This window comes from Oncorhynchus clarkii, chromosome 9 (genome assembly GCF_045791955.1).
Source record: "Oncorhynchus clarkii lewisi isolate Uvic-CL-2024 chromosome 9, UVic_Ocla_1.0, whole genome shotgun sequence".
Classification (NCBI taxonomy): domain Eukaryota; kingdom Metazoa; phylum Chordata; class Actinopteri; order Salmoniformes; family Salmonidae; genus Oncorhynchus; species Oncorhynchus clarkii.
In genome coordinates this window covers 9239112-9266446 of record NC_092155.1, presented here as the reverse complement: position 1 = coordinate 9266446, position 27335 = coordinate 9239112, and the positions used below count along the sequence as shown (strand labels likewise).

General features: G+C 44.2%; 2 protein-coding genes across 4 annotated transcripts; both read left to right on the top strand.

The window, feature by feature from the left end:
- Positions 1–9823: 9823 nt before the first annotated feature.
- On the top strand, positions 9824–17889 carry LOC139415839 (beta-1,3-glucuronyltransferase 3 (glucuronosyltransferase I)). Of its 3 annotated transcripts, XR_011635021.1 has the most exons (8): positions 9824–10019; positions 10368–10474; positions 11160–11340; positions 11451–11634; positions 11866–12027; positions 13963–14253; positions 14432–15985; positions 17394–17889. XR_011635021.1 is itself a non-coding variant. In XM_071163969.1 (7 exons), the coding sequence occupies exons 2-7, from the start codon at positions 10381–10383 to the stop codon at positions 14528–14530; spliced, it is 1011 nt and encodes a 336-aa protein (XP_071020070.1). In that variant the 5' UTR covers positions 9824–10019; positions 10368–10380; the 3' UTR covers positions 14531–16023. The 3 variants fall into 3 exon arrangements, 2 of the variants coding, with proteins under 2 accessions (XP_071020070.1, XP_071020071.1); XM_071163969.1 differs by lacking the exon at positions 17394–17889 and having other exon boundaries at positions 14432–16023; XM_071163970.1 differs by lacking the exons at positions 10368–10474; positions 17394–17889 and having other exon boundaries at positions 9857–10019; positions 14432–16023.
- A 5105-nt stretch (positions 17890–22994) lies between these two features.
- LOC139417034 (uncharacterized) lies at positions 22995–26933 on the top strand. Its single transcript, XM_071166269.1, has 3 exons — positions 22995–23055; positions 24620–25434; positions 25895–26933. The coding sequence occupies exons 2-3, from the start codon at positions 24691–24693 to the stop codon at positions 26033–26035; spliced, it is 885 nt and encodes a 294-aa protein (XP_071022370.1). The 5' UTR covers positions 22995–23055; positions 24620–24690; the 3' UTR covers positions 26036–26933.
- The last annotated feature ends 402 nt before the right edge of the window (positions 26934–27335 follow it).

The window sequence follows — 27335 nt, the reverse complement described above, 5'->3', positions numbered from 1 at the left end:
AAACACTCGTTCAAAAACAAATCAGGTCCTCAATCAGCTTTCTGAATTGCCGTAGAGGAACCCGAACATCAAATGTAAGATTGTGAAAATTGTTCCACAAGTAACATGCAAAAACTTGAAGCTGATTTACTCACCAAAGACCAAAGGACTTTCCAGAGTTTTCCACCCCTGAGACCGGGGTGGAGACTCGTGTCTGTAGTGATGATGTTAGGTACGGGGGAATTATTTTTTTTTAAACGGCTTTATACGGTGCATTCGGAAAGTATTCAGACTCCTAGACTTTTTCCACATTTTATTACGTTACAGCCTTATACTAAGATTAATTAAATTAATGTTTTTCCTCAATCTATACGTAATGCACCATAATGACAAAGCGAAAACAGGTTTTTGAAAATGTTTGCACACTTAAAACATTTAAGTACCTTATTTACATAAGTATTTAGACCCTTTGCTATGAGAATCGAAATTGAACTCAGGTGCATCCTGTTTCCATTGATCAATGTTGAGATTGGGCCCCCTGAGTGGCGCAGCGGCATCACTTACAGCCCCACGTTCGATGGGAGACCCATGAGGCGGCTCACAATTGGCCCAGCGTCGTCCGGGTTACGCTCTAGCAAATCACGTTCTAGCGACTCCTTGTGGAGGGCCGGGTGCCTGTAAGCTGATTTCGATTGAAAGGTGTTTCCTCCAACACATTGGTGCAGCTGGCTTCCAGGTTAAGCGAGCATCAAGAAGCAGGGTCGTGTTTTGGAGGACGCATATGGCTCTCGTCCTTCGCCTCTCCTGAGTCCGTAGGAGAGTTGCAGCGATGGGACAAGACTGTAACTATCACCAAAAAAAAGATAATCCTTGAGATGTTTCAACAACTTGATTGTGTGTGGTAAATTCAATTGATTGGACATGATTTGGAAAGATATAAGGTATAAAGTCCCACAGTTGTCAGAGCAAAAACCAAGCCACGAGGTTGAAGGAATTGTTCGTAGAGCTCCGAGACAGGATCGTGTTGAGGCACAGATCTGGGGAAGGGTACCAAAACATTTCTGCAGCATTGAAGGTCCCCAAAAACACAGTGGCCTCCATCATTCTTAAACAGAAGAAGTTTGGAACCACCAAGACTCTTCCTAGAGCTGGCCGCCTGGCCAAACTGAGCAATCGGGGGAGAAGGGCCTTGGTCAAGGAGGTGACCAAGAACCTGATGGTCACTCTCAAAGCTCCAGAGTTCCTCTGTGGAGATGAGAGAACCTTCCAGAAGGACAACCATCTCTGCAGCACTCCACCAATCAGGCCTTTATGGTAGAGTGGCCAGACGGAAGCCACTCCTCAATAAAAGGCATGTGACAGCCCGCTTGAAGTTTGCCAAAAGGCACCCAAGGACTCTCAGACCATGAGAAACAAGATTCTCCGGTCTGAAGAAACCTTGATTGAACTCTTTGGTCTGAATGCCAAGCGTCACGTCTGGAGGAACCTGGCACCATCCCTACGGTGAAGCATGGTGGTGGCAGCATCATGCTGTGGGGATGTTTTTCACCGACAGGGACTGGGAGACTATTCAGGATCAAGGTAAAGATGAGCAGAGCAAAGTACAGAGAGAGAGAGATCCTTGATGAAAACCTGCTCCAGAGCGCTCAGGACCTCAGACTAGAGCGAAGGTTCACCTTCCAGCAGAAACCTTTGTTTGCAATTACAGAGATCATACGTTTCCTGTAGTTCTTGACCAGGTTTGCACACACTGCAGCAGGGATTTTGGCCCACTCCTCCATACAGACCTTCTCCAGATCCTTCAGGTTTCGGGGCTGTCGCTGGGCAATACGGACTTTCAGCTCCCTCCAAAGATTTTCTATTGGGTTCAGGTCTGGAGACTGGTTAGGCCACTCCAGGACCTTGAGATGCTTCTTACGGAGACACTCCTTAGCTGCCCTGGCTGTGTGTTTCGGGTCGTTGTCATGCTGGAAGACCCAGCCACGACCCATCTTCAATGCTCTTACAGAGGTAAGGAGGTTGTTGGCCAATATCTTGCGATACATGGCCCCATCCATTCTCCCCTCAATACGGTGCAGTCGTACTGTCCCCTTTGCAGAAAAGCATCCCCAAATAATTATGTTTTCTCCTCCATGCTTCACGGTTGGGATGGCGTTCTTGGGGTTGTACTCATCCTTTTTCTTCCTCCAAACACGAGGAGTGGAGTTTAGACCAAAAAGCTATATTTTGTCTCATCAGACCACATGACCTTCTCCCATTCCTCCTCTGGATCATCCAGATGGTCATTGGCAAACTTCAGACGGTCCTGGACATGTGCTGGCTTGAGCAGGGGACCTTGCATGAGCTGTAGGATTTTAATCCATGACGGCGTAGTGTGTTACTAATGTTTTTTTTTTAGACTGTGGTCCCAGCTCTCTTCAGGTCATTGACCAGGTCCTGCCATGTAGTTCTGGGCTGATCCCTCACCTTCCTCATGATCATTGATGCCCCACGAGGTGAGATCTTGCATAGAGCCCCAGACCGAGGGTGATTGACCGTCATCTTGAACTTCTTCCATTTTCTAATAATTGCGCCAACAGTTGTTGCCTTCTCACCAAGCTGCTTGCCTATTGTCCTGTAGCCCACCCCAGCCTTGTGCAGGTCAACAATTTTAACCCTGATGTCCTTACACAGCACTCTGGTCTTTGTGGAGAGGTTGGAGTCTGTTTGATTGAGTGTGTGGACAGGTGTCTTTTATACAGGTAACGAGTTCAAACAGGTGCAGTTAATACAGGTAATGATTTTTTAAAAATGTTTTATTTCACCTTTATTTAACCAGGTAGGCTAGTTGAGAACAAGTTCTCATTTACAACTGCGACCTGGCCAAGATAAAGCATAGCAGTGTGAACAGACAACACAGAGTTACACATGGAGTAAACAATTAACAAGTCAATAACACAGTAAAAAGAAGAAAAAAGAGAGTCTACATTGTGTGCAAAAGGCATGAGGAGGTAGGCGAATAATGAAAATTTAGCAGATTAACACTGGAGTGATAAATGATCAGATGGTCATGTACAGGTAGAGATACTGGTGTGCAAAAGAGCAGAAAAGTAAATAAATATAAACAGTATGGGGATGAGGTATGTAAAATTGGGTGGGCTATTTACCGATAGACTATGTACAGCTGCAGCGATCGGTTAGCTGCTCAGATAGCAGATGTTTGAAGTTGGTGAGGGAGATGAAAGTCTCCAACTTCAGCGATTTTTGCAATTCGTTCCAGTCACAGGCAGCAGAGAACTGGAACGAAAGGCGTCCAAATGAGGTGTTGGCTTTAGGGATGATCAGTGAGATACACCTGCTGGAGCACGTGCTATGGGTGGGTGTTGCCATCGTGACCAGTGAACTGAGATAAGGCGGAGCTTTACCTAGCATGGACTTGTAGATGACCTGGAGCCAGTGGGTCTGGCGACAAATATGTAGCGAGGGCCAGCTGACTAGAGCATACAGGTCGCAGTGGTGGGTGGTATAAGGTGCTTTAGTGACAAAATGGATGGCACTGTGATAAACTGCATCCAGTTTGCTGAGTAGAGTATTGGAAGCTATTTTGTAGATGACATCGCCGAAGTCGAGGATCGGTAGGATAGTCAGTTTTACTAGGGTAAGTTTGGCGGCGTGAGTGAAGGAGGCTTTGTTGCGGAATAGAAAGCCGACTCCAGATTTGATTTTAGATTGGAGATGTTTGATATGCGTCTGGAATGAGAGTTTACAGTCTAGCCAGACACCTAGGTACTTATAGATGTCCACATATTCTAGGTCAGAACCATCCAGGGTGGTGATGCTAGTCGGGCGTGCTGGTGCAGGCAGCGAACGGTTGAAAAGCATCCATTTGGTTTTACTAGCGTTTAAGAGCATTTGGAGGCCACGGAAGGAGTGTTGTATGGCGTTGAAGCTCGTTTGGAGGTTAGATAGCACAGTGTCCAAGGAAGGGCCGGAAGTATACAGAATGGTGTCGTCTGCGTAGAGGTGGATCAGGGAATCGCCCGCAGCAAGAGCAACATCATTGATATATACAGAGAAAAGAGTCGGCCCGAGAATTGAACCCTGTGGCACCCCCATAGAGACTGCCAGAGGACCGGACAACATGCCTTCCGATTTGACACACTGAACTCTGTCTGCAAAGTAGTTGGTGAACCAGGCAAGGCAGTCATTAGAAAAACCGAGGCTACTGAGTCTGCCGATAAGAATATGGTGATTGACAGAGTCGAAAGCCTTGGCCAGGTCGATGAAGATGGCTGCACAGTACTGTCTTTTATCGATGGCGGTTATGATATCGTTTAGTACCTTGAGCGTGGCTGAGGTGCACCCATGACCAGCTCGGATTCGAGATGGTCAGTGACCTGTTTGTTGACTTGGCTTTCGTGGAGTGGAGAACAGGAGGGATTCTTAAAGAAAAACTAACAGGTCTGTGAGAGCCGGAATTCTTACTGGTTGGTAGGTGATCAAATACTTATGTCATGCAATAAAATGCAAATTAATTACTTAAAAATCATACAATGTGATTTTCTGGATTTTTGTTTTATATTCCGTCTCTTACAGTTGAAGTTTACCTATGATAAAAATTACAGACCTCTACATGCATTGTAAGTAGGAAAACCTGCAAAATCGGCAGTGTATCAAATACTTGTTCTGCCCACTGTACACAACTTTAACTTTAATGTATAAGAGATTCTCCTAAATTATAATATTCCAGGCATTTATATCTAAATTACAGTCGTACTTTATCCAAAACCTTTTCAAAGTCAGCTGTGAATACTGGGCCTGGTTTTCCAGATTTTTCATAGTGTTCTATTGTTTCCAGTACTTGTCTTACATTATCTCCAATGTATCATCCATGTAGAAAACCTGTCTGATTAGGATGAATAATATTGAATATGAATAATATTCAACCTTTTTCAATTCTATTTGCGCTATGCATTTTGCTAGAACGTTTACATTTGAAACATAATTGGCCTTATTTAACATTTTAATGATTAGTAGGCTGACACATGCATAACTTTCATGACATTTCCCCTAATGTTGTGCGTATTAGCCTAGCTCCTTTATTGTTGCTTCATTCATTCCTTCCTTGCGTTCAACAGCTAAATTATACGTCTCGTCCTGATCTTCATCATTTTAATGACATGCTTGAATAAGGTGTCTTTCCTTTCATGAAGATCAAACGGTTACGGGTCTGAATAAATAACTGCTATTGGAAAGGAAAGGGAAAGAGAAAGGGGGATACCAGGTCAGTCGTACAACTAAATGCCCACAGCCTACTGTCATCAGGCGTTGTCTTTTCTTTTAAACTCCCGGGCCGGTGCCGTGAATTATATTGGCTGCTGTAGGCTTTTTAACATTCAACAAACAAGAGCTTTTCATCCTTCTTTCAATAGTATATTTAGTATTAGAATTGCTAAAAAAAAAAAAAAAAATTCTTCCAGCAAGCTATTCTAGTCTAGCTTTTCCTGGGATTCCAAGAGCTAAGAAGTGTTTTTAAAAAAACATCATATTGATTAAATATTGTTGATTTAAATCAGTGCGCACGCTCTGTCATAGTTGATCTCTCTCCATTAATTCCATTAAAATTGCATCCAAAATAGATCATCCTGTTCAAAATGTATATATGTACCTGTCATATATATATATATATACACACACTACCGTTCAAAAGTTTGGGGTCACTTAGAAATGTTATTGTTTTCCATGAAAACATACATGAAATGAGTTGCAAAATGAATAGGAAATATAGCTAAGATGTTGACAAGGTTATAAATTATGATTTTTAATTTAAATAATAATTGTGTTCTTCAAACTTTGCTTTTGTCAAAGTATCCTCCATTTTCAGCAATTACAGCCTTGGCATTCTAGTTTTCAATTTGTTGAAGTGATCTGAAGAGATTTCACCCCATGCTTCCTGAAGCACCTCCCACAAGTTGGATTGGCTTGATGGGCACTTCTTACGTACCATACAGTCAAGCTGCTCCCACAACAGCTTAATAGGGTTGAGATCTGGTGACTGTGCTGGCCACTCCATTATAGACAGAATACCAGCTGACTGCTTTTTCCCTCAGTAGTTCTTGCATCGTTTGGAGCTGTGCTTTGGGTCATTGTCCTGTTGTAGGAGGAAATTGGCTCCAATTAAGCACCATCCACAGGGTATGGCATGGTGTTGCAAAATGGAGTGATAGCCTTCCTTCTTCAAGATCCCTTTTACCCTGTACAAATCTCCCACTTTACCACCACCAAAGCACCCCCAGACCATCACATTTCCTCCACCATGCTTTACAGATGGCGTCCCCCGGACAGTGAGCAACTCGTTGTGAAAATGTATTTCTTTGCAAATTTGTGAAAATGTATTTAAAAAAAAAACAGAAATACCTTATTTACATAAGTATTCAGACACTTTGCTATGAGACTCGAAGTTGAGCTCAGGTGCATCTTGGGGGTGGGGTATGGAGGGGGAGATTTTTTTCAGGGGACAATGGGGGGGGGGATCTTGGATGGTTGGCGGCCTGGTGATTTAGAGCTTGGGCCGGTGGCCCAAATTGGTTCGGGTCCCAATTTGTCGACGTGCCCTTGGGAGGGGCACTTGACCCTGTTTGCTTCTGTGGGTCTCTCTAGATGAGAGCCTGTGGGTCTCTCTAGATGGGAGTCTGTGAGTCTCTCTGGATGGGAGTCTGTGAGTCTCTCTGGATGGGAGTCTGTGGGTCTCTCAAGATGAGAGTCTGTGAGTCTCTCTAGATGAGAGTCTGTGAGTCTCTCTGGATGGGAGTGTGGGTCTCTCTAGATGAGAGTCTGTCGGTCTCTCTAGATGGGAGTCTGTGAGTCTCTCTGAATGGGAGTGTGGGTCTCTCTAGATGAGAGTCTGTCGGTCTCTCTAGATGGGAGTCTGTGAGTCTCTCTAAATGGGAGTGTGGGTCTCTCTAGATGAGAGTCTGTTGGTCTCTCTAGATCCCATCTAGAGAGACCCACAGACTCTCATCTAGAGAGACCCACACTCCCATACAGAGAGACAGTCTGTGAGTCTCTCTGGATGGGAGTCTGTGGGTCTCTCTATATGAGAGTCTGTGGGTCTCTCTAGATGGGAGTCTGTGAGTCTCTCTGAATGGGAGTGTGGGTCTCTCTAGATGAGAGTCTGTCGGTCTCTCTAGATGGGAGTCTGTGGGTCTCTCTGGATGAGATTCTGTGGGTCTCTCTGGATGGGAGTCTGTGGGTTTCTCCGGATTGGAGTCTGTGGGTCTCTCTAGATGAGAGTCTGTGGGTCTCTCTAGATGAGAGTCTGTGGGTCTCTCTAGATGGGTGTCTGTGGGTTTTTCCGGACGGGAGTCTGTGGGTCTCTCTGGATGGGAGTCTGTCGGTCTCTCTAGATGGGAGTCTATGGGTCTCTTTAGATGGGAGTCTGTGGGTCTCTCTAGATGGGAGTCTGTGAGTCTCTCTGATTGGGAGTGTGGGTCTCTCTAGATGAGATTCTGTGGGTCTCTCTGGATGAGATTCTGTGGGTCTCTCTGGATGGGAGTCTGTGGGTTTCTCTGGATTGGAGTCTGTGGGTCTCTCTAGATGAGAGTCTGTGGGTCTCTCTAGATGAGAGTCTGTGGGTCTCTCTAGATGAGAGTCTGTCGGTCTCTCTAGATGGGAGTCTGTGAGTCTCTCTAAATGGGAGTGTGGGTCTCTCTAGATGAGAGTCTGTTGGTCTCTCTAGATCCCATCTAGAGAGACCCACAGACTCTCATCTAGAGAGACCCACACTCCCATACAGAGAGACAGTCTGTGAGTCTCTCTGGATGGGAGTCTGTGGGTCTCTCTATATGAGAGTCTGTGGGTCTCTCTAGATGGGAGTCTGTGAGTCTCTCTGAATGGGAGTGTGGGTCTCTCTAGATGAGAGTCTGTCGGTCTCTCTAGATGGGAGTCTGTGGGTCTCTCTGGATGAGATTCTGTGGGTCTCTCTGGATGGGAGTCTGTGGGTTTCTCCGGATTGGAGTCTGTGGGTCTCTCTAGATGAGAGTCTGTGGGTCTCTCTAGATGAGAGTCTGTGGGTCTCTCTAGATGAGAGTCTGTGGGTCTCTCTAGATGGGAGTCTGTGGGTCTCTCTAGATGTGTGTCTGTGGGTTTTTCCGGATGGGAGTCTGTGGGTCTCTCTGGATGGGAGTCTGCTAGTTGACTGAATATAATGTATATGTTGAGCGACTTCATAGCAGGTAGATTGTATGTTTTAATATTCAATAATAAAATATTATAAATATAAACAGTAATAATAAGCTTAGATTTTATAGCCTCTGTCTCTTGCACTATATGCAAAATACACTCTGCTGGCCTCTCTCCTTAAAACTCTACAGTTGAAATAAATAACAAATAATCTTTACAGGTAAAAAATAAGGTAAACCCCTGAAAGCCAGATGGAGATATGTCAAATAGACGCGCATTTAGTCCTTATATTACTGTAGCATATGTAGGGACCACAATGGAAATAAGCCATTGACTTTACTGTGCAATCCCTGTCACTTTTAAAATTATTTGTGTATATATTTATATATTTTTTTTACTGACAAATAAAATCAATCAATCTAAACTTGTGCATTTGATGAATGGAAAGAGACAGCTGTTACAAAACAACAAAAAACGTTTAATTGACATTCGGAGATTGTCAAGCGACGCCTTCTATACCGGGTAAATCTAAAGTAGAGAGGGATGTGTTTTCAGTTTGTCGCGATTGACATAGCCTTATTTATTGTGGTGTTGAAAAATGCAAACCATGATATTGAAGTGCCCAAAGTCGATATGTTTTGTTTATTGGTTGTCTGGTGCAACCAATACATTTGTTGCATATATTTTATATAATTATGAATGTGGCATCAAAAAGTTGAAAATCTAATTTCCCCCTAGCTGATCATTGTCTGCAGGCGGCTCTGATGGTGAAGTAATGAAACAGGAAGGGGGAGTGATCTCATTTATAGCGGTCGGGAAACCCTCAACCTTCTGGCCCATAGCCCTGCGTGGCATCGACTGTGTCACAAAAGCATGCTAGTTAGCTAACGTCGTTAGTATTCTATGGGCTAAGTTTATATCCACATTTATAAATGTAACTGGGCAAGTCTGTTAAGAACAAATTATTGTTTACAATGACAGCCTACCCCGGCCAAGCCCTAAACCGGACGACGCTGTCCCAATTGTGCGCCACCCTATGAGACTCCCAAAGCACGGCCGGTTGTGAAGGCGCCTGGAATCAAACCAGGTCTGTAGTGACGCCTCTAGCACTGAGATGCAGTGCCTTAGACGGCTGTGTCACTCAGGAGCCCATGAACATAGGGTAGCTACAGTTACTGTTATTTGTGGTCATACACATTGTTTTGAGTTAATTATCTGAGTGGGGTAGGGTGTTCCATGTATATTACAGGACAAGGGGAGGGTCATGTGAAAATATTTTTTATGTTGGGGAGGGGGCTGCATTTTTTTAATGACACCTTGATTCGGACCAGCCCCTTGATAGTGGAAGTGTAGTTTAGTAGGATGGAGGATCCTATAGCTGTATGGATCTGTAACTGCTACAGTGTAGTTTAGTAGGATGGAGGATCCTATAGCTGTATGGATCTGTAACTGCTACAGTGTAGTTTAGTAGGATGGAGGCTCTATAGCTGTATGGATCTGTAACTGCTACAGTGTAGTTTAGTAGGATGGAGGATCCTATAGCTGTACGGATCTGTAACTGCTACAGTGTAGTTTAGTAGGATGGAGGCTCTATAGCTGTATGGATTCATTCGAATTTCTTGCCGCGTTCTGTGAAATGTAGTTGAGCCGGAAACTTTCTTCATGCCTACTTTATTCCGGGGGATTTTTTTGTGTGCCGTACCCTCAAGCCGGAAGTTGTTGGTATCCATCAAATATTTCATACGTAGCTAACTAACTGAATTGATGATTTATCGCCCATCTAATTGGGGTGCATTTATAACTAATGCCTTCCCCAAAAAGTCATAAATGAAGAAATTGGTGCCTCACAAGACCTAATACTAGTAACGACGTGATTCCCGGTAAGTGCCCATAGATGGCTAACAACGGTGGCTAACTACCTCTAAACCTGGCTAACGGGCTAGGTAGCTGGTTAGCAATTGCTCCCTGGCTTTCCAGAAAACAAGAATACATAGATAGTAGCTAGCTAGCTAACCGAAAATGTAACGTTAGCTAGCTAATAACACAGTGAGACATCATAGCTACCTTTCGCTTATTTCGCCGTCTCATGAGTCAGTGGCCAGTTTACTAATGACAACAAAGCAATTGGCTAAGCAGAAACAAACGAATAATTGGTTTGCGTGTCTAGTGGTTAGCTTGTGTATTTCTTCTGACAAATTGGTTTTCTGTCCAATGTTGTGTGTGTGTAGCCGGCGGGTTGCCATGGCTACTAGGATGAAGTTAAAACTGAAGACTGTGTTTGTCCTCTACTTCATGGTCTCACTTATGGGCCTCATCTACGCTCTCATGCAGCTTGGTAAGACTGTCTATCTCTCCTTTCCTTGTCTTCTCTTTCCTCGTTACCTTTACTTGTATCCTGTCCGCATCTCTCTTGGTTCCTTTCCCCTGTCTCCTCTCTGTGTCTCCTCTCCTTTGTTATCACTGACAGTCCTATGAAGTCCTTTTAGATCAGTGGTCTCACAGGAATGTATCACAAATCGTTATTGAGGCAATTGTTGTTTGGTGAACATAGTCCTAACCAGAGCAATACCTTTACAAATAAGATATATAAATATATGGCTTCGGTCCTAACTAACATTTACTTCCATGAGATGTAGTGCACTGAATAGGAGACAGGAATTGGGCTGCATTTCAATTGACTGAATGGGAGACAGGACTTGGGCAGCATTTCAATTGACTGAATGGGAGAGAGGAATTGGGCTTCATTTCAATTGCACTGAATAGGAGACAGGAATTGGGCTGCATTTCAATTGACTGAATGGGAGACAGGAATTGGGCTGCATTTCAATTGACTGAATGGGAGACAGGAATTGGGCTGCATTTCAATTGACTGAATGGGAGACAGGAATTGGGCTGCACTTCAATTGACTGAATGGGAGACAGGAATTGGGCTGCATTTCAATTGACTGAATGGGAGACAGGAATTGGGCTGCATTTCAATTGACACCTTAACTGACTGTGTAACCTGTTTCTGTCCTCAGGCCAGCGCTGTGACTGTGCAGAGCATGACATGCCCAAGGACCGTACTATCTCTCGTCTGCGGGGGGAACTGCATCGGCTGCAGGAGCAGATGAGGAAGGCTGAGCCCACCAAACTCCCCCAGAAACTAGCAGTGAAACCGGCCCAACCCACCATCTACGTCATCACACCAACCTACACCAGGTAGGAAGATGGACAGAGACACACACACTTTCTCTACCGCCTGTTGTCTCTTCCCTCTCTCTTTCCTTTCCTTGCTCCATCTCTAACATTCTCTCCATCCCTTTCTCTAGGTTTGTCCAGAAAGCAGAGTTAACCCGGCTTGCCCAGACGTTCCTCCATGTCCCTCAGCTCCACTGGATCCTGGTGGAAGACTCTCCCCATAAAACCCCTCTGGTCTCTGGGTTCCTGGCCTCCAGCGGCCTGGCCTACACACACCTCCACACCCCCACACCACGCGACCGCAAACTACAGGAGGTGGGTTCAGATCCGGTCGCTGACCAGGCACACTATTTTGCATGTCAGTCGTCTGCCAGATCTCACAATGCCTAGATATCTGCATTATATAAAGACATCTGATGCACATCCTTATTTACTCACTTCCAAACTCCTACAGGGTCTACATTTAAATTAAAACAAAGAATTAATACAATTACCATATTGATTGATGGATTTATCATTTGATTTATTGATTGGTCATTCTCCCAGGGTGACCCTAGCTGGTTGAAACCCCGCGGGGCGGAGCAGAGAAACGAGGGGCTGCGGTGGCTGAGAGAGGACAGGAGGGGGCAGCCTGGAGCAGACACACAGCTGGGGGTGGTCTACTTCGCTGACGATGACAACACATACAGCCTACAGCTCTTTGAGGAGGTAGGAGACAGACACACAGGATCTGACGTCTTCTAGCTCTTCAACCATGGGGGCTGTGCCAGCTAATTGCCCAAAATATTCTGATTTAACTTCCTCTTTTCAAGAAATAGACTTGGTATGGTATAATTGACTTGACAACCAACAAGACATTAAAGTTTAGCTTTCAAAATGAACCACAAAACATATATATATTTTTTTTACCCCTTTATTCTCCCCAATTTCGTGGTATCCAATTGGTAGTTACAGTCTTGTCTCATCGCTGCAACTCCCGTACGGGCTTTAGAGAGGCGAAGGTCGAGAGTCCTGCTTCCTCCGAAACACAACCCAACCAAGCCGCACTGCTTCTTGACACAATTCCCGTTTAACCCGCAAGAAAGCCACACCAATGTGTCGGAGGAAACACCGTACACCTGCCGACCGCGTCAGCGACAGAAGTCGCAATGGGACAAGAAACATCCCTGCCGGCCCAACCCACCCTTAACCCGGACGATGCTGGGCCAATTGTGCGGTTCGCGGCCGGCTGCGACAGAGCCTGGACTCGAACCAGGATTTCTAGTGGCCACTCGGGATGCCATGAACCACAAAATTAAGAACTATATTTAACTGTTATATATCACCCACTGGTGTATTGCATTCTTGTGACTAGTTTAAAACTTGTCTGTAACATCTCTAGATGTGTGGTACCCAGCGTGTGTCTAACATCTCTCTCTCTAGATGTGTGGTACCCAGCGTGTGTCTAACATCTCTCTCTCTAGATGTGTGGTACCCAGCGTGTGTCTAACATCTCTCTCTCTAGATGTGTGGTACCCAGCGTGTGTCTAACATCTCTCTCCCAGCGTGTGTCTAACATCTCTCTCTAGATGTGTGGTACCCAGCGTGTGTCTAACATCTCTCTCTAGATGTGTGGTACCCAGCGTGTGTCTAACATCTCTCTCTAGATGTGTGGTACCCAGCGTGTGTCTAACATCTCTCTCTCTAGATGTGTGGTACCCAGCGTGTGTCTAACATCTCTCTCTCTAGATGTGTGGTACCCAGCGTGTGTCTAACATCTCTCTCTAGATGTGTGGTACCCAGCGTGTGTCTAACATCTCTCTCTCTAGATGTGTGGTACCCAGCGTGTGTCTAACATCTCTCTCTCTCTCTAGATGTGTGGTACCCAGCGTGTGTCTAACATCTCTCTCTCTCTCTAGATGTGTGGTACCCAGCGTGTGTCTAACATCTCTCTCTCTCTCTAGATGTGTGGTACCCAGCGTGTGTCTAACATCTCTCTCTCTCTCTAGATGTGTGGTACCCAGCGTGTGTCTAACATCTCTCTCTCTAGATGTGTGGTACCCAGCGTGTGTCTAACATCTCTCTCTAGATGTGTGGTACCCAGCGTGTGTCTAACATCTCTCTCTAGATGTGTGGTACCCAGCGTGTGTCTAACATCTCTCTCTCTAGATGTGTGGTACCCAGCGTGTGTCTAACATCTCTCTCTCTAGATGTGTGGTACCCAGCATGTGTCTAACATCTCTCTCTCTAGATGTGTGGCCAGCGTGTGTCTAACATCTCTCTCTCTCTAGATGCGTGGTACCCAGCGTGTGTCTAACATCTCTCTCTCTCTAGATGTGTGGTACCCAGCGTGTGTCTAACATCTCTCTCTCTAGATGCGTGGTACCCAACGTGTGTCTAACATCTCTCTCTCTAGATGTGTGGTACCTAGCGTGTGTCTAACATCTCTCTCTCTAGATGTGTGGTACCCAGCGTGTGTCTAACATCTCTCTCTCTAGATGTGTGGTACCCAGCGTGTGTCTAACATCTCTCTCTCTAGATGTGTGGTACCCAGCGTGTGTCTAACATCTCTCTCTCTAGATGCGTGGTACCCAGCATGTGTCTAACATCTCTCTCTCTAGATGTGTGGTACCCAGCATGTGTCTAACATCTCTCTCTCTCTAGATGCGTGGTACCCAGCGTGTGTCTGTGTGGCCAGTCGGCCTGGTGGGAGGGATGAGATATGAGAGACCTGTGGTCGAGGGGGGGAAGGTTGTACGCTTCCATACTGGCTGGCGCCCCAGCCGCCCCTTCCCATTGGACATGGCTGGCTTCGCCGTGTCGCTCAAGCTGGTGATAGCCAATCAGGACGCATGTTTCGACGGCGACGCACCGATGGGGTTCTTGGAAAGCAGCTTCCTGCAGGGATTGGTTACCATGGACGAACTGGAACCTAAGGCGGAGAATTGTACAAAGGTATGTGTGTGTGTGTGTGTGTTGGGTGGGGGGTTGTGGGGGGGTGGGGGGTGGTTGCTAAAGATAGAAGAGTGGTGTTGAACCGGTGATGTTTTTAGTGTAGGGGGGTTGTTGATGGTGTAGGGGGGATGTTTAAACGTTGTGTGTGTGTGTGTGTGTGTGTGTGTGTGTGTGACAGGTGTTGGTGTGGCACACGCGGACAGAGAAGCCCAAGATGAAACGAGAGGAAGCGCTTCAGAAACAAGGCCTGGGGTCTGATACTGCTGTAGAGGTGTGAGGACAACACACACACACACACACACACACACCTACAACTACACACACCTACAACTACACACACCCACTACATCTGCTTTAAAATGTTCCATGCGTCTGAAAAAGGCTCCCTGTATAGTGCAATACTTTTGTCCAGAGCCCTATGGGTCTCTAGCTGTAAGGGTACACTTAATGGGTCTCTAGCTGTAAGGGTTCACTTAATGGGTACACTAAGGGGTACACTTAATGGGTCTCTAGCTGTAAGGGTACACTTAATGGGTCTCTAGCTGTAAGGGTACACTTAATGGGTCTCTAGCTGTAAGGGTACACTTAATGGGTCTCTAGCTGTACGGGTTCACTTAATGGGTCTCTAGCTGTACGGGTTCACTTAATGGGTCTCTAGCTGTACGGGTTCACTTAATGGGTCTCTAGCTGTAAGGGTTCACTTAATGGGTCTCTCGAGCTGTAAAGGTTAACGTAAGGATTGGCCCCTTTTTTTCAATTTTAGCCTAAAATGACATACCCAAATCTAACTGCCTGTAACTCAGGCCCTGAAGCAAGGATATGCATTTTCTTGGTACCATTTGAAAGGAAACACTTTGAAGTTTGTAGGAATGTAGGAGAATATAACACAATAGATCTGGTAAAAGAAAATACAAAGAAGGGGAAAAAAACTTTTTTTTTTTGTACCATCATCTTTGAAATGCAAGAGAAAGGCCATAATATATTATTCCAGCACAGGTGCAGTTTAGATATTGGCCACTAGATGGCAGCAGTGTATGTGCAAAGTTTAAGTCTGATTGCATTTCCGTTCAAAATGTTGTATCAAGACTGCCCAAATGTGCCTAATTTGTTTATTAATAACTTTTCATGTTCAAAACTGTGCACTCTCGTCAAAACAATAGCATGGTATTATTTCACTGTAATAGCTACTGTAAATTGGACAGTGCAGTTAGATTAACAAGAATTTAAGCTTTCTGCCAATATCAGATATGTCTATGTCCTGGGAAATGTTCTTGTTACATTAGACCTCATGCTAATCACATTAGCCTACGTTAGCTCAACCGTCCCGCAGGGGAGACCGGTCTCTCGAGCTGTAAGGGTCCCCCCCCCCCCGCCCCCACACATTTAGGATTTTGCCCTAGCAGTACGCAGCTGATTTTTAAATAACCAACTCATCACTAAGCTTTGCTTATTTGAATCAGCTGTGTAGATGTTAGGGCAAAAACCAAAAGGTGCACCCAGGGAAGGGGGTGGGTTGGGAACCCTGTTCCAGCTAGCTGTACTATGCTGATGCTGTATATGGAACTAACAAGATGTTCTTAGTGGTACCCTGTCCTCCTATATGTGTTTACAGAATAGGGTGGCATTTAGGATGCAGACACAGTGTACATAATGTAAGATATTATCTGAAGACTGTTTTTAAGACCAGTCAACCTATTTAAATGTGTCGTAACTGTGAATGTGTTTTGTTTGTGTATGTAGTTCCAGTCGAGTTTGGACACACCTACTCATTCAAGGTTTAATTTAATTATATATATATATATTTTTTTTTTTTTTTTTTTTTTTTTACAGTTTTCTACATTGTAGAATAATAGTGAAGACATCAAAACTACGAAATAACACATATGGAATCATGTAGTTAGCCAAAAAAAAAAATAATTCTAAATATATTTTAGATTCTTCAAAGTAGCCACCCTTTGCCTTGATGACAGCTTTGCAAACTCTTGGCATTCTCTCAACCAGCTTCATGAGGTAGTCACCTGGAATGCATTTCAATTAACAGGTGTGCCTTGATAAAAGTTAATTTGTGGAATTTATTTCCTTTAAAGTGTTTGAGCCAATCAGATGTGTTGTGAGAAGGGGTGGTATACAGCAGATAGCCCTATTTGGTAAAAGACCAAGTCCATATTATGGCAAGAACCGCTCAAATAAGCAAAGAGAAATGACAGTTCATCATTACTTTAAGACATGAATGTCAGTCAATCCGGAAAATTTCAATAACTTTGAAGGTTTTTTGATTCACGCAGCCAAAATAAATGCTTCAGAGTTCAAGTAACAGACACATTAACTGTTCAGAGGAGACTGTGTGAATCAGGCCTTCATGGTCAAATTGCTGCAAAGAAACCTCTACTAAAGGACACTAATAATAAGAAGAAACATGAGCAATGGACATTAGACCAGTGGAAATCTATCCTTTGGCCTGAGTCCAAATTTGAGATTTTTGGTTCCAACCGCCATGTCTTTGTGAGACGCAGAGTAGGTGAATGGATCTCTGCATGTGTGGTTCCCACCATGAAGCTTGGAGGAGGATGTGCTGAGGTGTCGGACAATTTTCTGGTGACACGGTCAGTGATTTATTTAGACTTCAAGGCACATTTAACCAGCATGGCTACCACAGCATTCTGCAGCGATATGCCATCGCATCTGGTTTGCGCTTAGTGGGACTATCGTTTGTTTTTCAACAGGACAATGACCCAACACACCTCCAGGCTTTGTAAGGGCTATTTTACCAAGAAAGAGAGTGATGGAGTGCTGCATCAGATGACCTAACCTCCACAATCACCCGACCTCAACCCAATTGAGATGGTTTGGGATGAGTTGGACGGACTGCAGAGTGAAGGAAAAGCAGCATATGTGGGAACTCCTTCAAGACTGTTGGAAAACCATTCCAGGTGAAACTGGTTGAGAGAATTCCAAGAGTGTGCAAAGCTGTCAAAGGGCGGTTACTTTGAAGAATCTCAAATATATCATATTTTGATTTGTTTAACACTTTATTTGGTTACTACATGATTCCATGTATTATTTCATAGTTTTGATGTCTTCACTATTATTCTACAATGTATAAAATAGTAAAAAATAAAGAACAACCCTTGAATGAGTAGGTGTGTCCAAGCTTTTGACTGGTACTGTGTGTGTGTGTGTGTGTGTGTGTGTGAGTACTAGGGTAGCAGAATTCTGGGAACTTTCCCCAAATCCCCAGGTTTTCTAGAAGTCCCAGTTGGAAGATAACCGAGCACGAGTCGGGAACAAGCATGAAATCTGGAATTTTCCAACCAGGATTTTCTGGAAAACCGTAGTTTAGCCACCATGTGTGTATTAGTAGAGTACTTGGCAGTAGATAATGATACTAAGTGGTTGAGTGTACTGTGCTGCCTGTTGAATCTGTCTGTAAGAACGTTATTAAGTGCAGCCCAAATGGCATCCTAGTCCCTTTTTATAGTGCACTACTTTTGACTATGGTCTATAGGGCTCTCCAAAGTAGTGCACATATATACAATATATAGGTTGTCATTTGGGAAGCATTCTCAGTATTATGTGGCCGTTGTCTTAATTGTCCCTGCCTTGAAAATAAATACATTATTTAATCAGGAAAATAAACATTTTGTTTTGTGAAATTATTCTTGCCGTTTTTGTCTTCTTCAGAGGAATTTCAGTAAATGACCGTGTCTGGCTTTTATCCAGTTTCACCGAACGGAGGCATTTTATTAGGCTAGTGTCAGCGACTTTGAAAGACACACTAACCCACACGTTCTCAGTGTGACTCCCATTTATAGAGAATAAAGGCTAGGTAGTGACAATAACGAGCTGTCACATTGAAGACTGAAGAAGCCAGTGAGAGAATCTACAGTCGTAACTTTTGTCTTTCGTAAAAATAAAAAATAAAAATGATTTTGGCGCTGAGCCGTCACCGTGGCGATGAGCTGTCTGCTGGAGGGCAACTTTCCTTGTCTGTGTGTCAACTTTGTCTCTGACTGCCTTCATTACCATGCTTGTCTCTCTTCCTGTGTCTTTGGCATAGTAAGGACCTATCTTTAACACACAGTAGTCACACAGTCTGTATGACCATGATGGTAAAACCCTGTTCCTTGAGTCCCAAATGGTGGCCCCCTATTTACTATATACAGTGAGCTCCAAAATTATTGGGACGGTGACACACGTTTGTTGTTGGTTTGGCTCTGTACTCCAGCATTTTTTTATTTGAAATGATACAATGACTGTGAGGTTAAAGTGTAGACCGTCAGTTTTAATCTGAGGGTATTTTAGTGAGTAGTGATGAGTGAGAAAGTTAGATGCACAAATATCACACCCCGAAGACATGCTAACCTCTCACCATTACAATAACAGTGGGGGTTAGCATACCCCCAAGACATGCTACATGCTAACCTCTCACCATTAAAATAACAGGGGGGGTTAGCATAGCCCCAAGACATTTTATTCTCTCACCATTACAATAATGGGGGGTTAGCACACCCCCAAGACATGCTAACCTCTCACCATTACAATAATGGGGGGTTAGCATACCCCCAAGACATGCTAACCTCTCACCATTACAATAACAGTGGAGGTTAGCATACCCCCAAGACATGCTAACCTCTCACATTACAATAACGGGGGGTTGCATATAAGTGTAACTTCATCACCTCACGTGCATCGCACAACAGAGACTGACCAATAGAATGCTATGGATTCACCAGCTCTCACTTTCTCCCGTTGTGCTGTTTACAAACAAACACCTGACTGTCTCAACTGTTCTGGGGAACTACGGTAAGCTTCATAATTTGAAATACCGTGACAGGAAAAATGCAACCTGCTTTATCTCCTAAGACAGGGCTCTCCAACCCTGATACCTGGAGAGCCACCCTGCTGTAGGTTTTCGCTCCAAGCCCAGTTGTAACTAACCTGATTCAGTTTATCAACCAGCTAATTATTAGAATCAGGTGAGCTAGATTAGGGTTGGAGCGAAAACCTACAGCAGGGTAGCTCTCCAGGAACAGGGTTGGAGAGCCCTGTCCTAAGGTACTGTATTGCACAAGTTCACTGCAGGTAATAACTTAAAAAGTAGCTACAAATATTGAAATGTATTGAAAAACTATAAAGAAATAGTTTTGACGGTATTGAAAATTGATCCCATGGATTTTTCTAAATATACGGTATACGGCCCAAGCCTAGTATGATATTTGTGCGTCAAACTTTCTCACTCATCATTATTCACAATTCATTCAGGATTATCCATAATCGTGGTAGTGTTTAGAAACACTCTCTTCTTATTTACAATAAAAGTGACTCCAATATGTTAAAATACATTATTTACCTTTAATTTAAAATGGGCACAAAATAATCTGAAACACAACAAAAACAAACAGAAAAATAGATCCCCAAAAAAATGTGTAGAATCACAATCTTGATGTCGTCATTGAGTGTATATGGAAAATATACATCAAAACTGGATGGTGTAGAGATAGATGGGAAGGGTTGAGGGTAGCTGAAGGATGCCAGTAAAAACAAGATAACTCATGTAAAATATACTGTGTCTGTAAAATGTATATAGTGTGTATAAACTGGAAGTAGAAGCCTAAGTGTTGTTCATTAGTTTACTCCATTTAGGAGAGGGGTGGCAGGGTTAGGGGAAAATAATCAAGGAAAATATATTGAAAAACAATTATATACATTATATTGAAAATTGGAAATGGTGCAGACAATGACATTGATGGAAGCCGCAATCTATTTGCTATGTTGAAACTGACCCCCCCTCCAAAAAAAGAATGCTGTAATTTCTAAACGGTCCACCCGATAACGATTAAAATACCCTAAAATTAAAGCTGACAGTCTGCACCTTAACCTCATAATCATTGTATTATTTCAGTGCTGGAGTAAAGACCCAAAACAACAAATGGAGCTAAAATGGGCCCATAGGGTTCTGGTTCAAAAGTAGTGTACTATGTAGGGTACAGGTTGCCATTTGGAACATAAACTGTAACTGGTGATTTAGTCTCTTCCTGTGTTCCGAAACCCTAATTGTCCTATAGCTTCTGAACATAGCTGGGTCTTTGATTGACAGCTGTTCCGCCCACTCCGGTGGGAGTGTATAGTGATTATGACCATATATGGAATTTCAATCCTCTCTCTCTCTCCTACTTCCCCTGAGGTGTGGGTGCATTGTCAGGTGAGTAATCAGACTAGTGGCCATGAATCAGATGACACACACACGGTTTGGTCCTGTGATTCACACACGACATGTTGGATCACAGTCAGTGGCACACCACATCCTAACAAGAGCAAGGCCATGCTGCCTCGCGTGTGTGTGGTAGATGTGGTAGAGACAAAGGGATAGGGTAATTATCTGAGTGGTAAAAAACCTGGGATGAAGAAAAACTCAGTGCTCACACCCTTGTTTACATCCCAAACACACACACACACACACACACACACACCACATTCCTTTGGAAACCAAAGGAGCGACACGCGTACTATCCAAATAACTATTGTATATGAAATTACAAGTTTGTATTGTACCCTCACAACAGACCCTCACAACTGACCCTCACAACAGACCCTCACAACAGACCCTCACAACAGACCAAACTGACCCTCACAACAGACCCTCACAACAGACCCTCACAACAGACCCTCACAACAGACCAAACTGACCCTCACAACAGACCCTCACAACAGACCCTCACAACAGACCCTCACAACAGACCCTCACAACAGACCCTCACAACAGACAAAACTGACCCTCACAACAGACAAAACGGATACTCACAACAGACCAAACTGACCCTCACACAGACTAAACTGACCCCCACAACAGACCAAACTGACCCCCACAACAGACCAAACTGACCCTCACAACAGACAAAACTGATACTCACAACAGACCAAACTGACCCTCACAACAGACCAAACTGACCCTCACACAGACTAAACTGACCCCCACAACAGACCAAACTGACCCTCACAACAGACCAAACTGACCCTCACAACAGACAAAACTGATACTCACACAGACCAAACTGACCCTCACAACAGACCAAACTGACCCTCACAACAGACCAAACTGACCCTCACAACAGACCAAACTGACCCTCACAACAGACCAAACTGACCCTCACAACAGACCAAACTGACCCTCACAACAGACCAAACTAACCCTCGCACAGACCAAACTGACCCTCACACAGACCAAACTGACCCTCACACAGACCAAACTGACCTTAACACAGACCAAACTAACCTTAACACAGACCAAACTAACCCTCGCACAGACCAAACTGACCCTCACAACAGACCAAACTGACCCTCACAACAGACCAAACTGACCCTCACAACAGACCAAACTGACCCTCACAACAGACCAAACTAACCCTCACACAGACCAAACTGACCTTAACACAGACCAAACTAACCCTCGCACAGACCAAACTGACCCTCACACAGACCAAACTGACCCTCACACAGACCAAACTGACCCTCACAACAGACCAAACTGACGCTCGCACAGACCAAACTGACCCTCACAACAGACCCTCCCAACAGACCAAACTGACCCTCACACAAACCAAACTTACCCTCACACAGACCAAACTGACCCTCACACAAACCAAACTGACCCTCACAACAGACCAAACTAACCATCACAACTGACCCTCACACAGACCAAACTGACCCTCACACAGACCAAACTGACCCTCACAACAGACAAAAATGACCCTCACAACAGACCAAACTAACTGTCACAACTGACCCACACACAGACCAAACTGACCCTCACACAGACCAAACTGACCCTCACACAAACCAAACTGACCCTCACACAGACCAAACTGACCTTCACACAAACCAAACTGACCCTCACACAGACCAAACTGACCCTCGCAACAGACCAAACTGACCCTCACAACAGACCAAACTGACCCTCGCAACAGACCCTCACACAGACCAAACTAACCCTCACAATAGACCAAACTAACTGTCACAACTGACCCTCACACAGACCAAACTAACTGTCACAACAGACCCTCACACAGACCAAACTGACCCTCACAATAGACCAAACTAACTGTCACAACTGACCCTCACAACAGACCAAACTGACCATCACAACAGACCCTCACACAGACCAAACTAACCCTCACAACAGACCAAACTGGCCATCACAGCAGACCCTCACAACAGACCAAACAGATTTCTAGTTGCTATACATCTTAATCTATTTATGTGTACACAATAGTCTCATGTGCCTGATTTTAGTTTTGAGTGCTGAGACGACCACGTGCACACGAGTAAGTTAGATATACCAATTAGTACAGTGTAACAACAGTTGCTATACCATCAATCTAGTTATGTGTGGTACTATATATCTCAAGAGAACATGTTGATTATGTAAGACATCTAGTCAGGGCGTTCCGTGTAACAGTTAGTATGATCGTCATGATTGTTCAGAACTAACAACAGTACTGGGTATCTATGTGTGTCAGTGGATACATTCCTACACAGTGCATTATTTTTTGACCAGAGGGCCCTAATGTAGTTATCTCTTATATTCCCTATCTATCTGTGTTTGTGTCAGTGTGTACGTCAACCAGTCCTCCATCAGGCTTGTGAGTGTCAGAGAGATGGTGTGGGTGTTTTTTGTTTTTTTTTGCTCTGGTGACAGCAAGTTCAGGCAGGGTGTGTGACGGAGGAGATATGAGAAGAGTTCCCAAAGCAACAGGCACTCAGAACACATAGAGAAGATCACCCAGGAACACAGAGACACGGCAGGTAAGAGAGAGAGCGCTCTCTCATCTCTCCTTCTCTCTTTCTGTCTTTCTTTCCATCATTCTCTCTTTCTTTCATCTCTCTCACTCTGTACTTTCCAGTATTCACTAAAGTATGTTAGTTATGTATAAATGCTGTTATGTTGTCTGACTGAGTAATGCGTTGGAGTCCTGATTTACCTCCATGTTAAAACCAATATTAGCGAATTTGACAAAAATCCAAAGAAGATTTTCTAACCAGACAAGCATTTGTAAATCTCTAACCAATCACATGGTCCGTATATCTATGTCAATGTTAATAACCAATCACATGGTTCACATGTTACAGTTAGTGAGACAGAAGGAAACGTTTAGATAGTGTTTTACATGTCTATGAGTTTTCATGTGAAATGGTTTGACAACAGTCTGAGTTAATTAACATTGACATAGATATACAGACAGATATATACAGATATATACAGACATATATATACTGACATAGATATACAGACAGATATATACAGACAGATATATACGGACAGATATATACGAACAGATATATACAGACAGATATATACAGACAGATATATACGGACAGATATATACAGACAGATATATACGGACAGATATATACGGACAGATATATACAGACAGATATATACAGACAGATATATACAGACAGATATATACGGACAAATATATACAGACAGATATATACAGACAGATATATACAGACAGATATATACAGACAGACATACAGTTATAACCTGCTGTAATGGAGATAGTCATGATGTGACTCATAGGTCTACGTTCCAAATGGCACCAGATTCCCTATTTAGTGCATTACTTTTGAGCAGGGCCCATTAAAAGCAGTGCACTACCTAGGAAATAGGGTGCGTGGAAGCTGGCAGTGTTTGAGGCTCCAACTCGAGAGCGAAGAGTCAAAGTCTGAGTGAGTCTGGAACCAGGAGTCCCTGTTATCTCCGTCATAAATTGAACACACAGAGGCGGCACACAGACACACACAGTGAACTCTCTGTCACCCAGATGAGATGATGTGACAGAGAGAGATGGAGTGACAGATAAACACACAGATAAATATTATCTGGCACATTACTGTTGTATCTCATCCAGCACAATGCTTCTTTCTGTCTTATTTCATACTGAATCAAAAACCACCCCATCCACAACCTCTGGTGTGTGTGTGTGTGTGTGTGTGTGTGTGTGTGTGTGTGTGTGTGTGTGTGTGTGTGTGTGTGTGTGTGTGTGTGTGTGTGTGTGTGTGTGTGTGTGTGTGTGTGTGTGTAAACTGTCTATGCAATTCTATAGTACAGAGAATGAGATCATCTATCTGGAAGAGCTACATTAAGACATGAATCCCTTTCTCTCTCCCCCCTTTCTCTCTCCCCCCTTTCTCTCTCCCCCCTTTCTCTCACCCACCTTTCTCTCTCCCCCCTTTCTCTCTCCCCCCTTTCTCTCACCCCCCTTTCTCTCCCCCCCCTTTCTCTCTCCCCCCTTTCTCTCTCCCCCCTTTCTCTCCCCCCCCTTTCTCTCACCCCCCTTTCTCTCTCCCCCTTTCTCTCACCCAGCTTTAAAGACATAAAAACAACAGAGACATTGCATCGCAAAGGAGAAGAGAAGGAGAGAGACAAAAGAAAAGATGGCGATCGGAAAGAGTCCCAGAAACGGTTCCGTCAGGTCTCCAAAGTACCTGGACAAGAGTTCTGGGTTCTACGGTCGCCTGGATGAGCCCGAGATGGGAAGAGAGGAGGAGGAGCGGGGGAGAGAGGGGGACTGGGGGGGATCGTGCCCAGCCACAGAGCTCTCTACGGGGGGAGAGACAGACCGGGGAGAGCCTGGGGTGTTTGACTTCAACGAGGGAATGATGGAAGATGACGACACCACTCTCCTCCGAAGGAAACCCAGCCGGCTCAGCTCCCGCTGGAGAAGAAGCTCCAGGAAGGCCAAACCCCAGGCGATCTCCCCTAGGCAGGGGGACCAGATCCTGGGTACGGAGATGGAGGCCCCTGTCCTGGAGGTCACTGCGGTGGAAGTGAGAAGGAGCCGCTGGGGGAGGAGCACCGGGAAGAAACAGGGGGCCGAGCCCCTGACGGTCTCCCCCAGGGAGGAGGGCCCGATCCTGGGTACGGAGATGGAGACGCAGACCCCTGTCCTGGAGGTCCTGGAGGTGGAGGTGAGGGTAGAGACTGAAGAAGGACAGAGGGAGAAAGAGAGAACAGAAGAGGAGAGGACGCTGGTCCACTTTGCGAGCAGAGAAGAAGCAGATGACCAGGTTCTGATAAAGGACAATAAGAGAGGGAGGGAAGAAGAGGAGGAGGAGATGAAGAGACAGGAGGAGATGAAGGTGATGAGGAAGAGGAGCACGCTGAAGAACTACCGCAAGGTGAGAGAACGAGAGAGGATGGTAGTGTGTGTTTTGCCTTCCAGGTACCCTTGGAAAACCTCCACCTGTTAATGTTGTAGCAGCAGCAGTAATATCCAGGTTTACCCTTCTTACCTAGTTCCATTTTAACAGAGGACAGGACACGGATTACTTAACACATTCTCCCCTCCCCTCCCTGTGGAATTCTCCTAGAGGGAGGAACAATGGGTTAAAGTTCCAGGTTCCACGTTCCACAGTTACATTCCAAGAATAGCAGCCAGTAATGAGTTATTTATGGAAACATTTATATGACCCTCTATACCCATATCATTAACGGTCTGGTCAGAGTCCAATGGCTGATCTGTTTACGTCAACCACCCCATGAGCCCAAATGCTAAATTAACTCTGTAGGCCATTTTGAAAATCTATTTCAATGTTTTCTTGGTCACCTGTATTGATTATTCATTCTATCCCCTTCAAGACTTTCGACCGAGCGTTCCGTCGAGGGTGGGAGACCTTCGTCACTAACCTGTACAGCGTGACGCTCACACCTGACTCATCATCATCACCACCACCATCAAGGGAGATGCACCATTCCTCAGCATTAGCAGAATACAGATAGGATTCACAAACCTGTTCATCTAATCTGTAAACTGCAATTGTTCCAATCAGGTTATGTAACGCCCATATTGTAATTTGAGATTGAGGCTGGCTTGGACAGAGCGTTCCGTTTGTGTTCTCAATGCAAATGACCTGTGTTCACCTCAATGTATGGTTCAGTTGATTAATCAATCAGTGATATTGATCTAGTACATACGGGTTTATCAATGATCAATATGAACAGCACCTGATTAACACCAGGAAGTACACAAAGTTTAACTCATTCTTATTCTGAATTCCAAAATAGCACACCATTGTACTAGTGCACTAAATAGGGAATGGGTTTAACACTTCCTCACAGGGTGAAGTTCATACCTCTCTGGAGGACCGTCTGCAGGGTGGTTTCAGTGTTGTGCAACCTGAGGGAGACATATGTTTCACTATCCATGTGTCTAATGAAAGTAGCCCAAGATGAGACCTGATAACGTATGTTTCACTATCCATGTACCTATTGAATGTACCCCAAGTGTGTTATGTTTGTTTCATAAAAGGAGAACGTTTTCATACCATGAAATTAACTAACTATGGGGGACATGAGGGTACGAAAAAACGGTCTCAAACTTTGGTCCTCTGACTTGGTCTAAAAGGAGGTTGCACACAACACACATTTAATACATTATTTATTCATGTTAATTTATTTACTATATGATCACTTTTCACACTTTTCTGTGTAATCTCTCTCAATAATATCTTACCAAAGAGTTTATTTATTTTTAATTATTGGCTTAAATCACAACATAAAATCTCTCTCTTGCAGCATTGAAGTCAAGCTCAGAATTATATGAGAGCTATACTGAGCTGCTGGATAATTTTTTTTTTCTGTGTTGCACTTGAATGACTAAATTGTTATATTTTGTTTAAAAATCAATGCTTTGTATTACTTGTGCCATCTTTGTAGCCTTTGTCCTTAAATAAAATAACATTTCTCAAATATATTTTGTTCTTCATCCTCCTAAGAAAATTACATTTTTGGTCAGATGTATACTGCCCTACAGAGGCAAAAGGCGGTAACTGCTCATTAGCTTTAGCCTCTGGCTCTCCAGGGTGAATTAACGATGTATGGGTGCGTTCGTTAATAGCCTCTGGCTATCGATCGTGTGTGTGGTGTAACGTTATAGATTCAAATAACACATTGAATGTCTGAGTAAAATGTCTGAATACAATTATAGGGATTATATTCATTATAGGGATAATAGATTGAAGCTAGTATACATTGATGATCGCCTTTTGTGGGAGCAGGTAGCACAAATATATTGCTAATT

Bases quoted from the DNA above. Each gene is read 5' to 3' on its own strand.
- LOC139415839 (XM_071163969.1), top strand. From the start codon at position 10,381: ATGGCTACTAGGATGAAGTTAAAACTGAAGACTGTGTTTGTCCTCTAC. The intron at 10,475-11,159 runs GTAAGACTGTCT...TTCTGTCCTCAG, and splicing joins CTACGCTCTCATGCAGCTTG to GCCAGCGCTGTGACTGTGCA. The intron at 11,341-11,450 runs GTAGGAAGATGG...CCCTTTCTCTAG, and splicing joins ATCACACCAACCTACACCAG to GTTTGTCCAGAAAGCAGAGT.
- LOC139417034 (XM_071166269.1), top strand. From the start codon at position 24,691: ATGGCGATCGGAAAGAGTCCCAGAAACGGTTCCGTCAGGTCTCCAAAG. The intron at 25,435-25,894 runs GTGAGAGAACGA...ATCCCCTTCAAG, and splicing joins CGCTGAAGAACTACCGCAAG to ACTTTCGACCGAGCGTTCCG.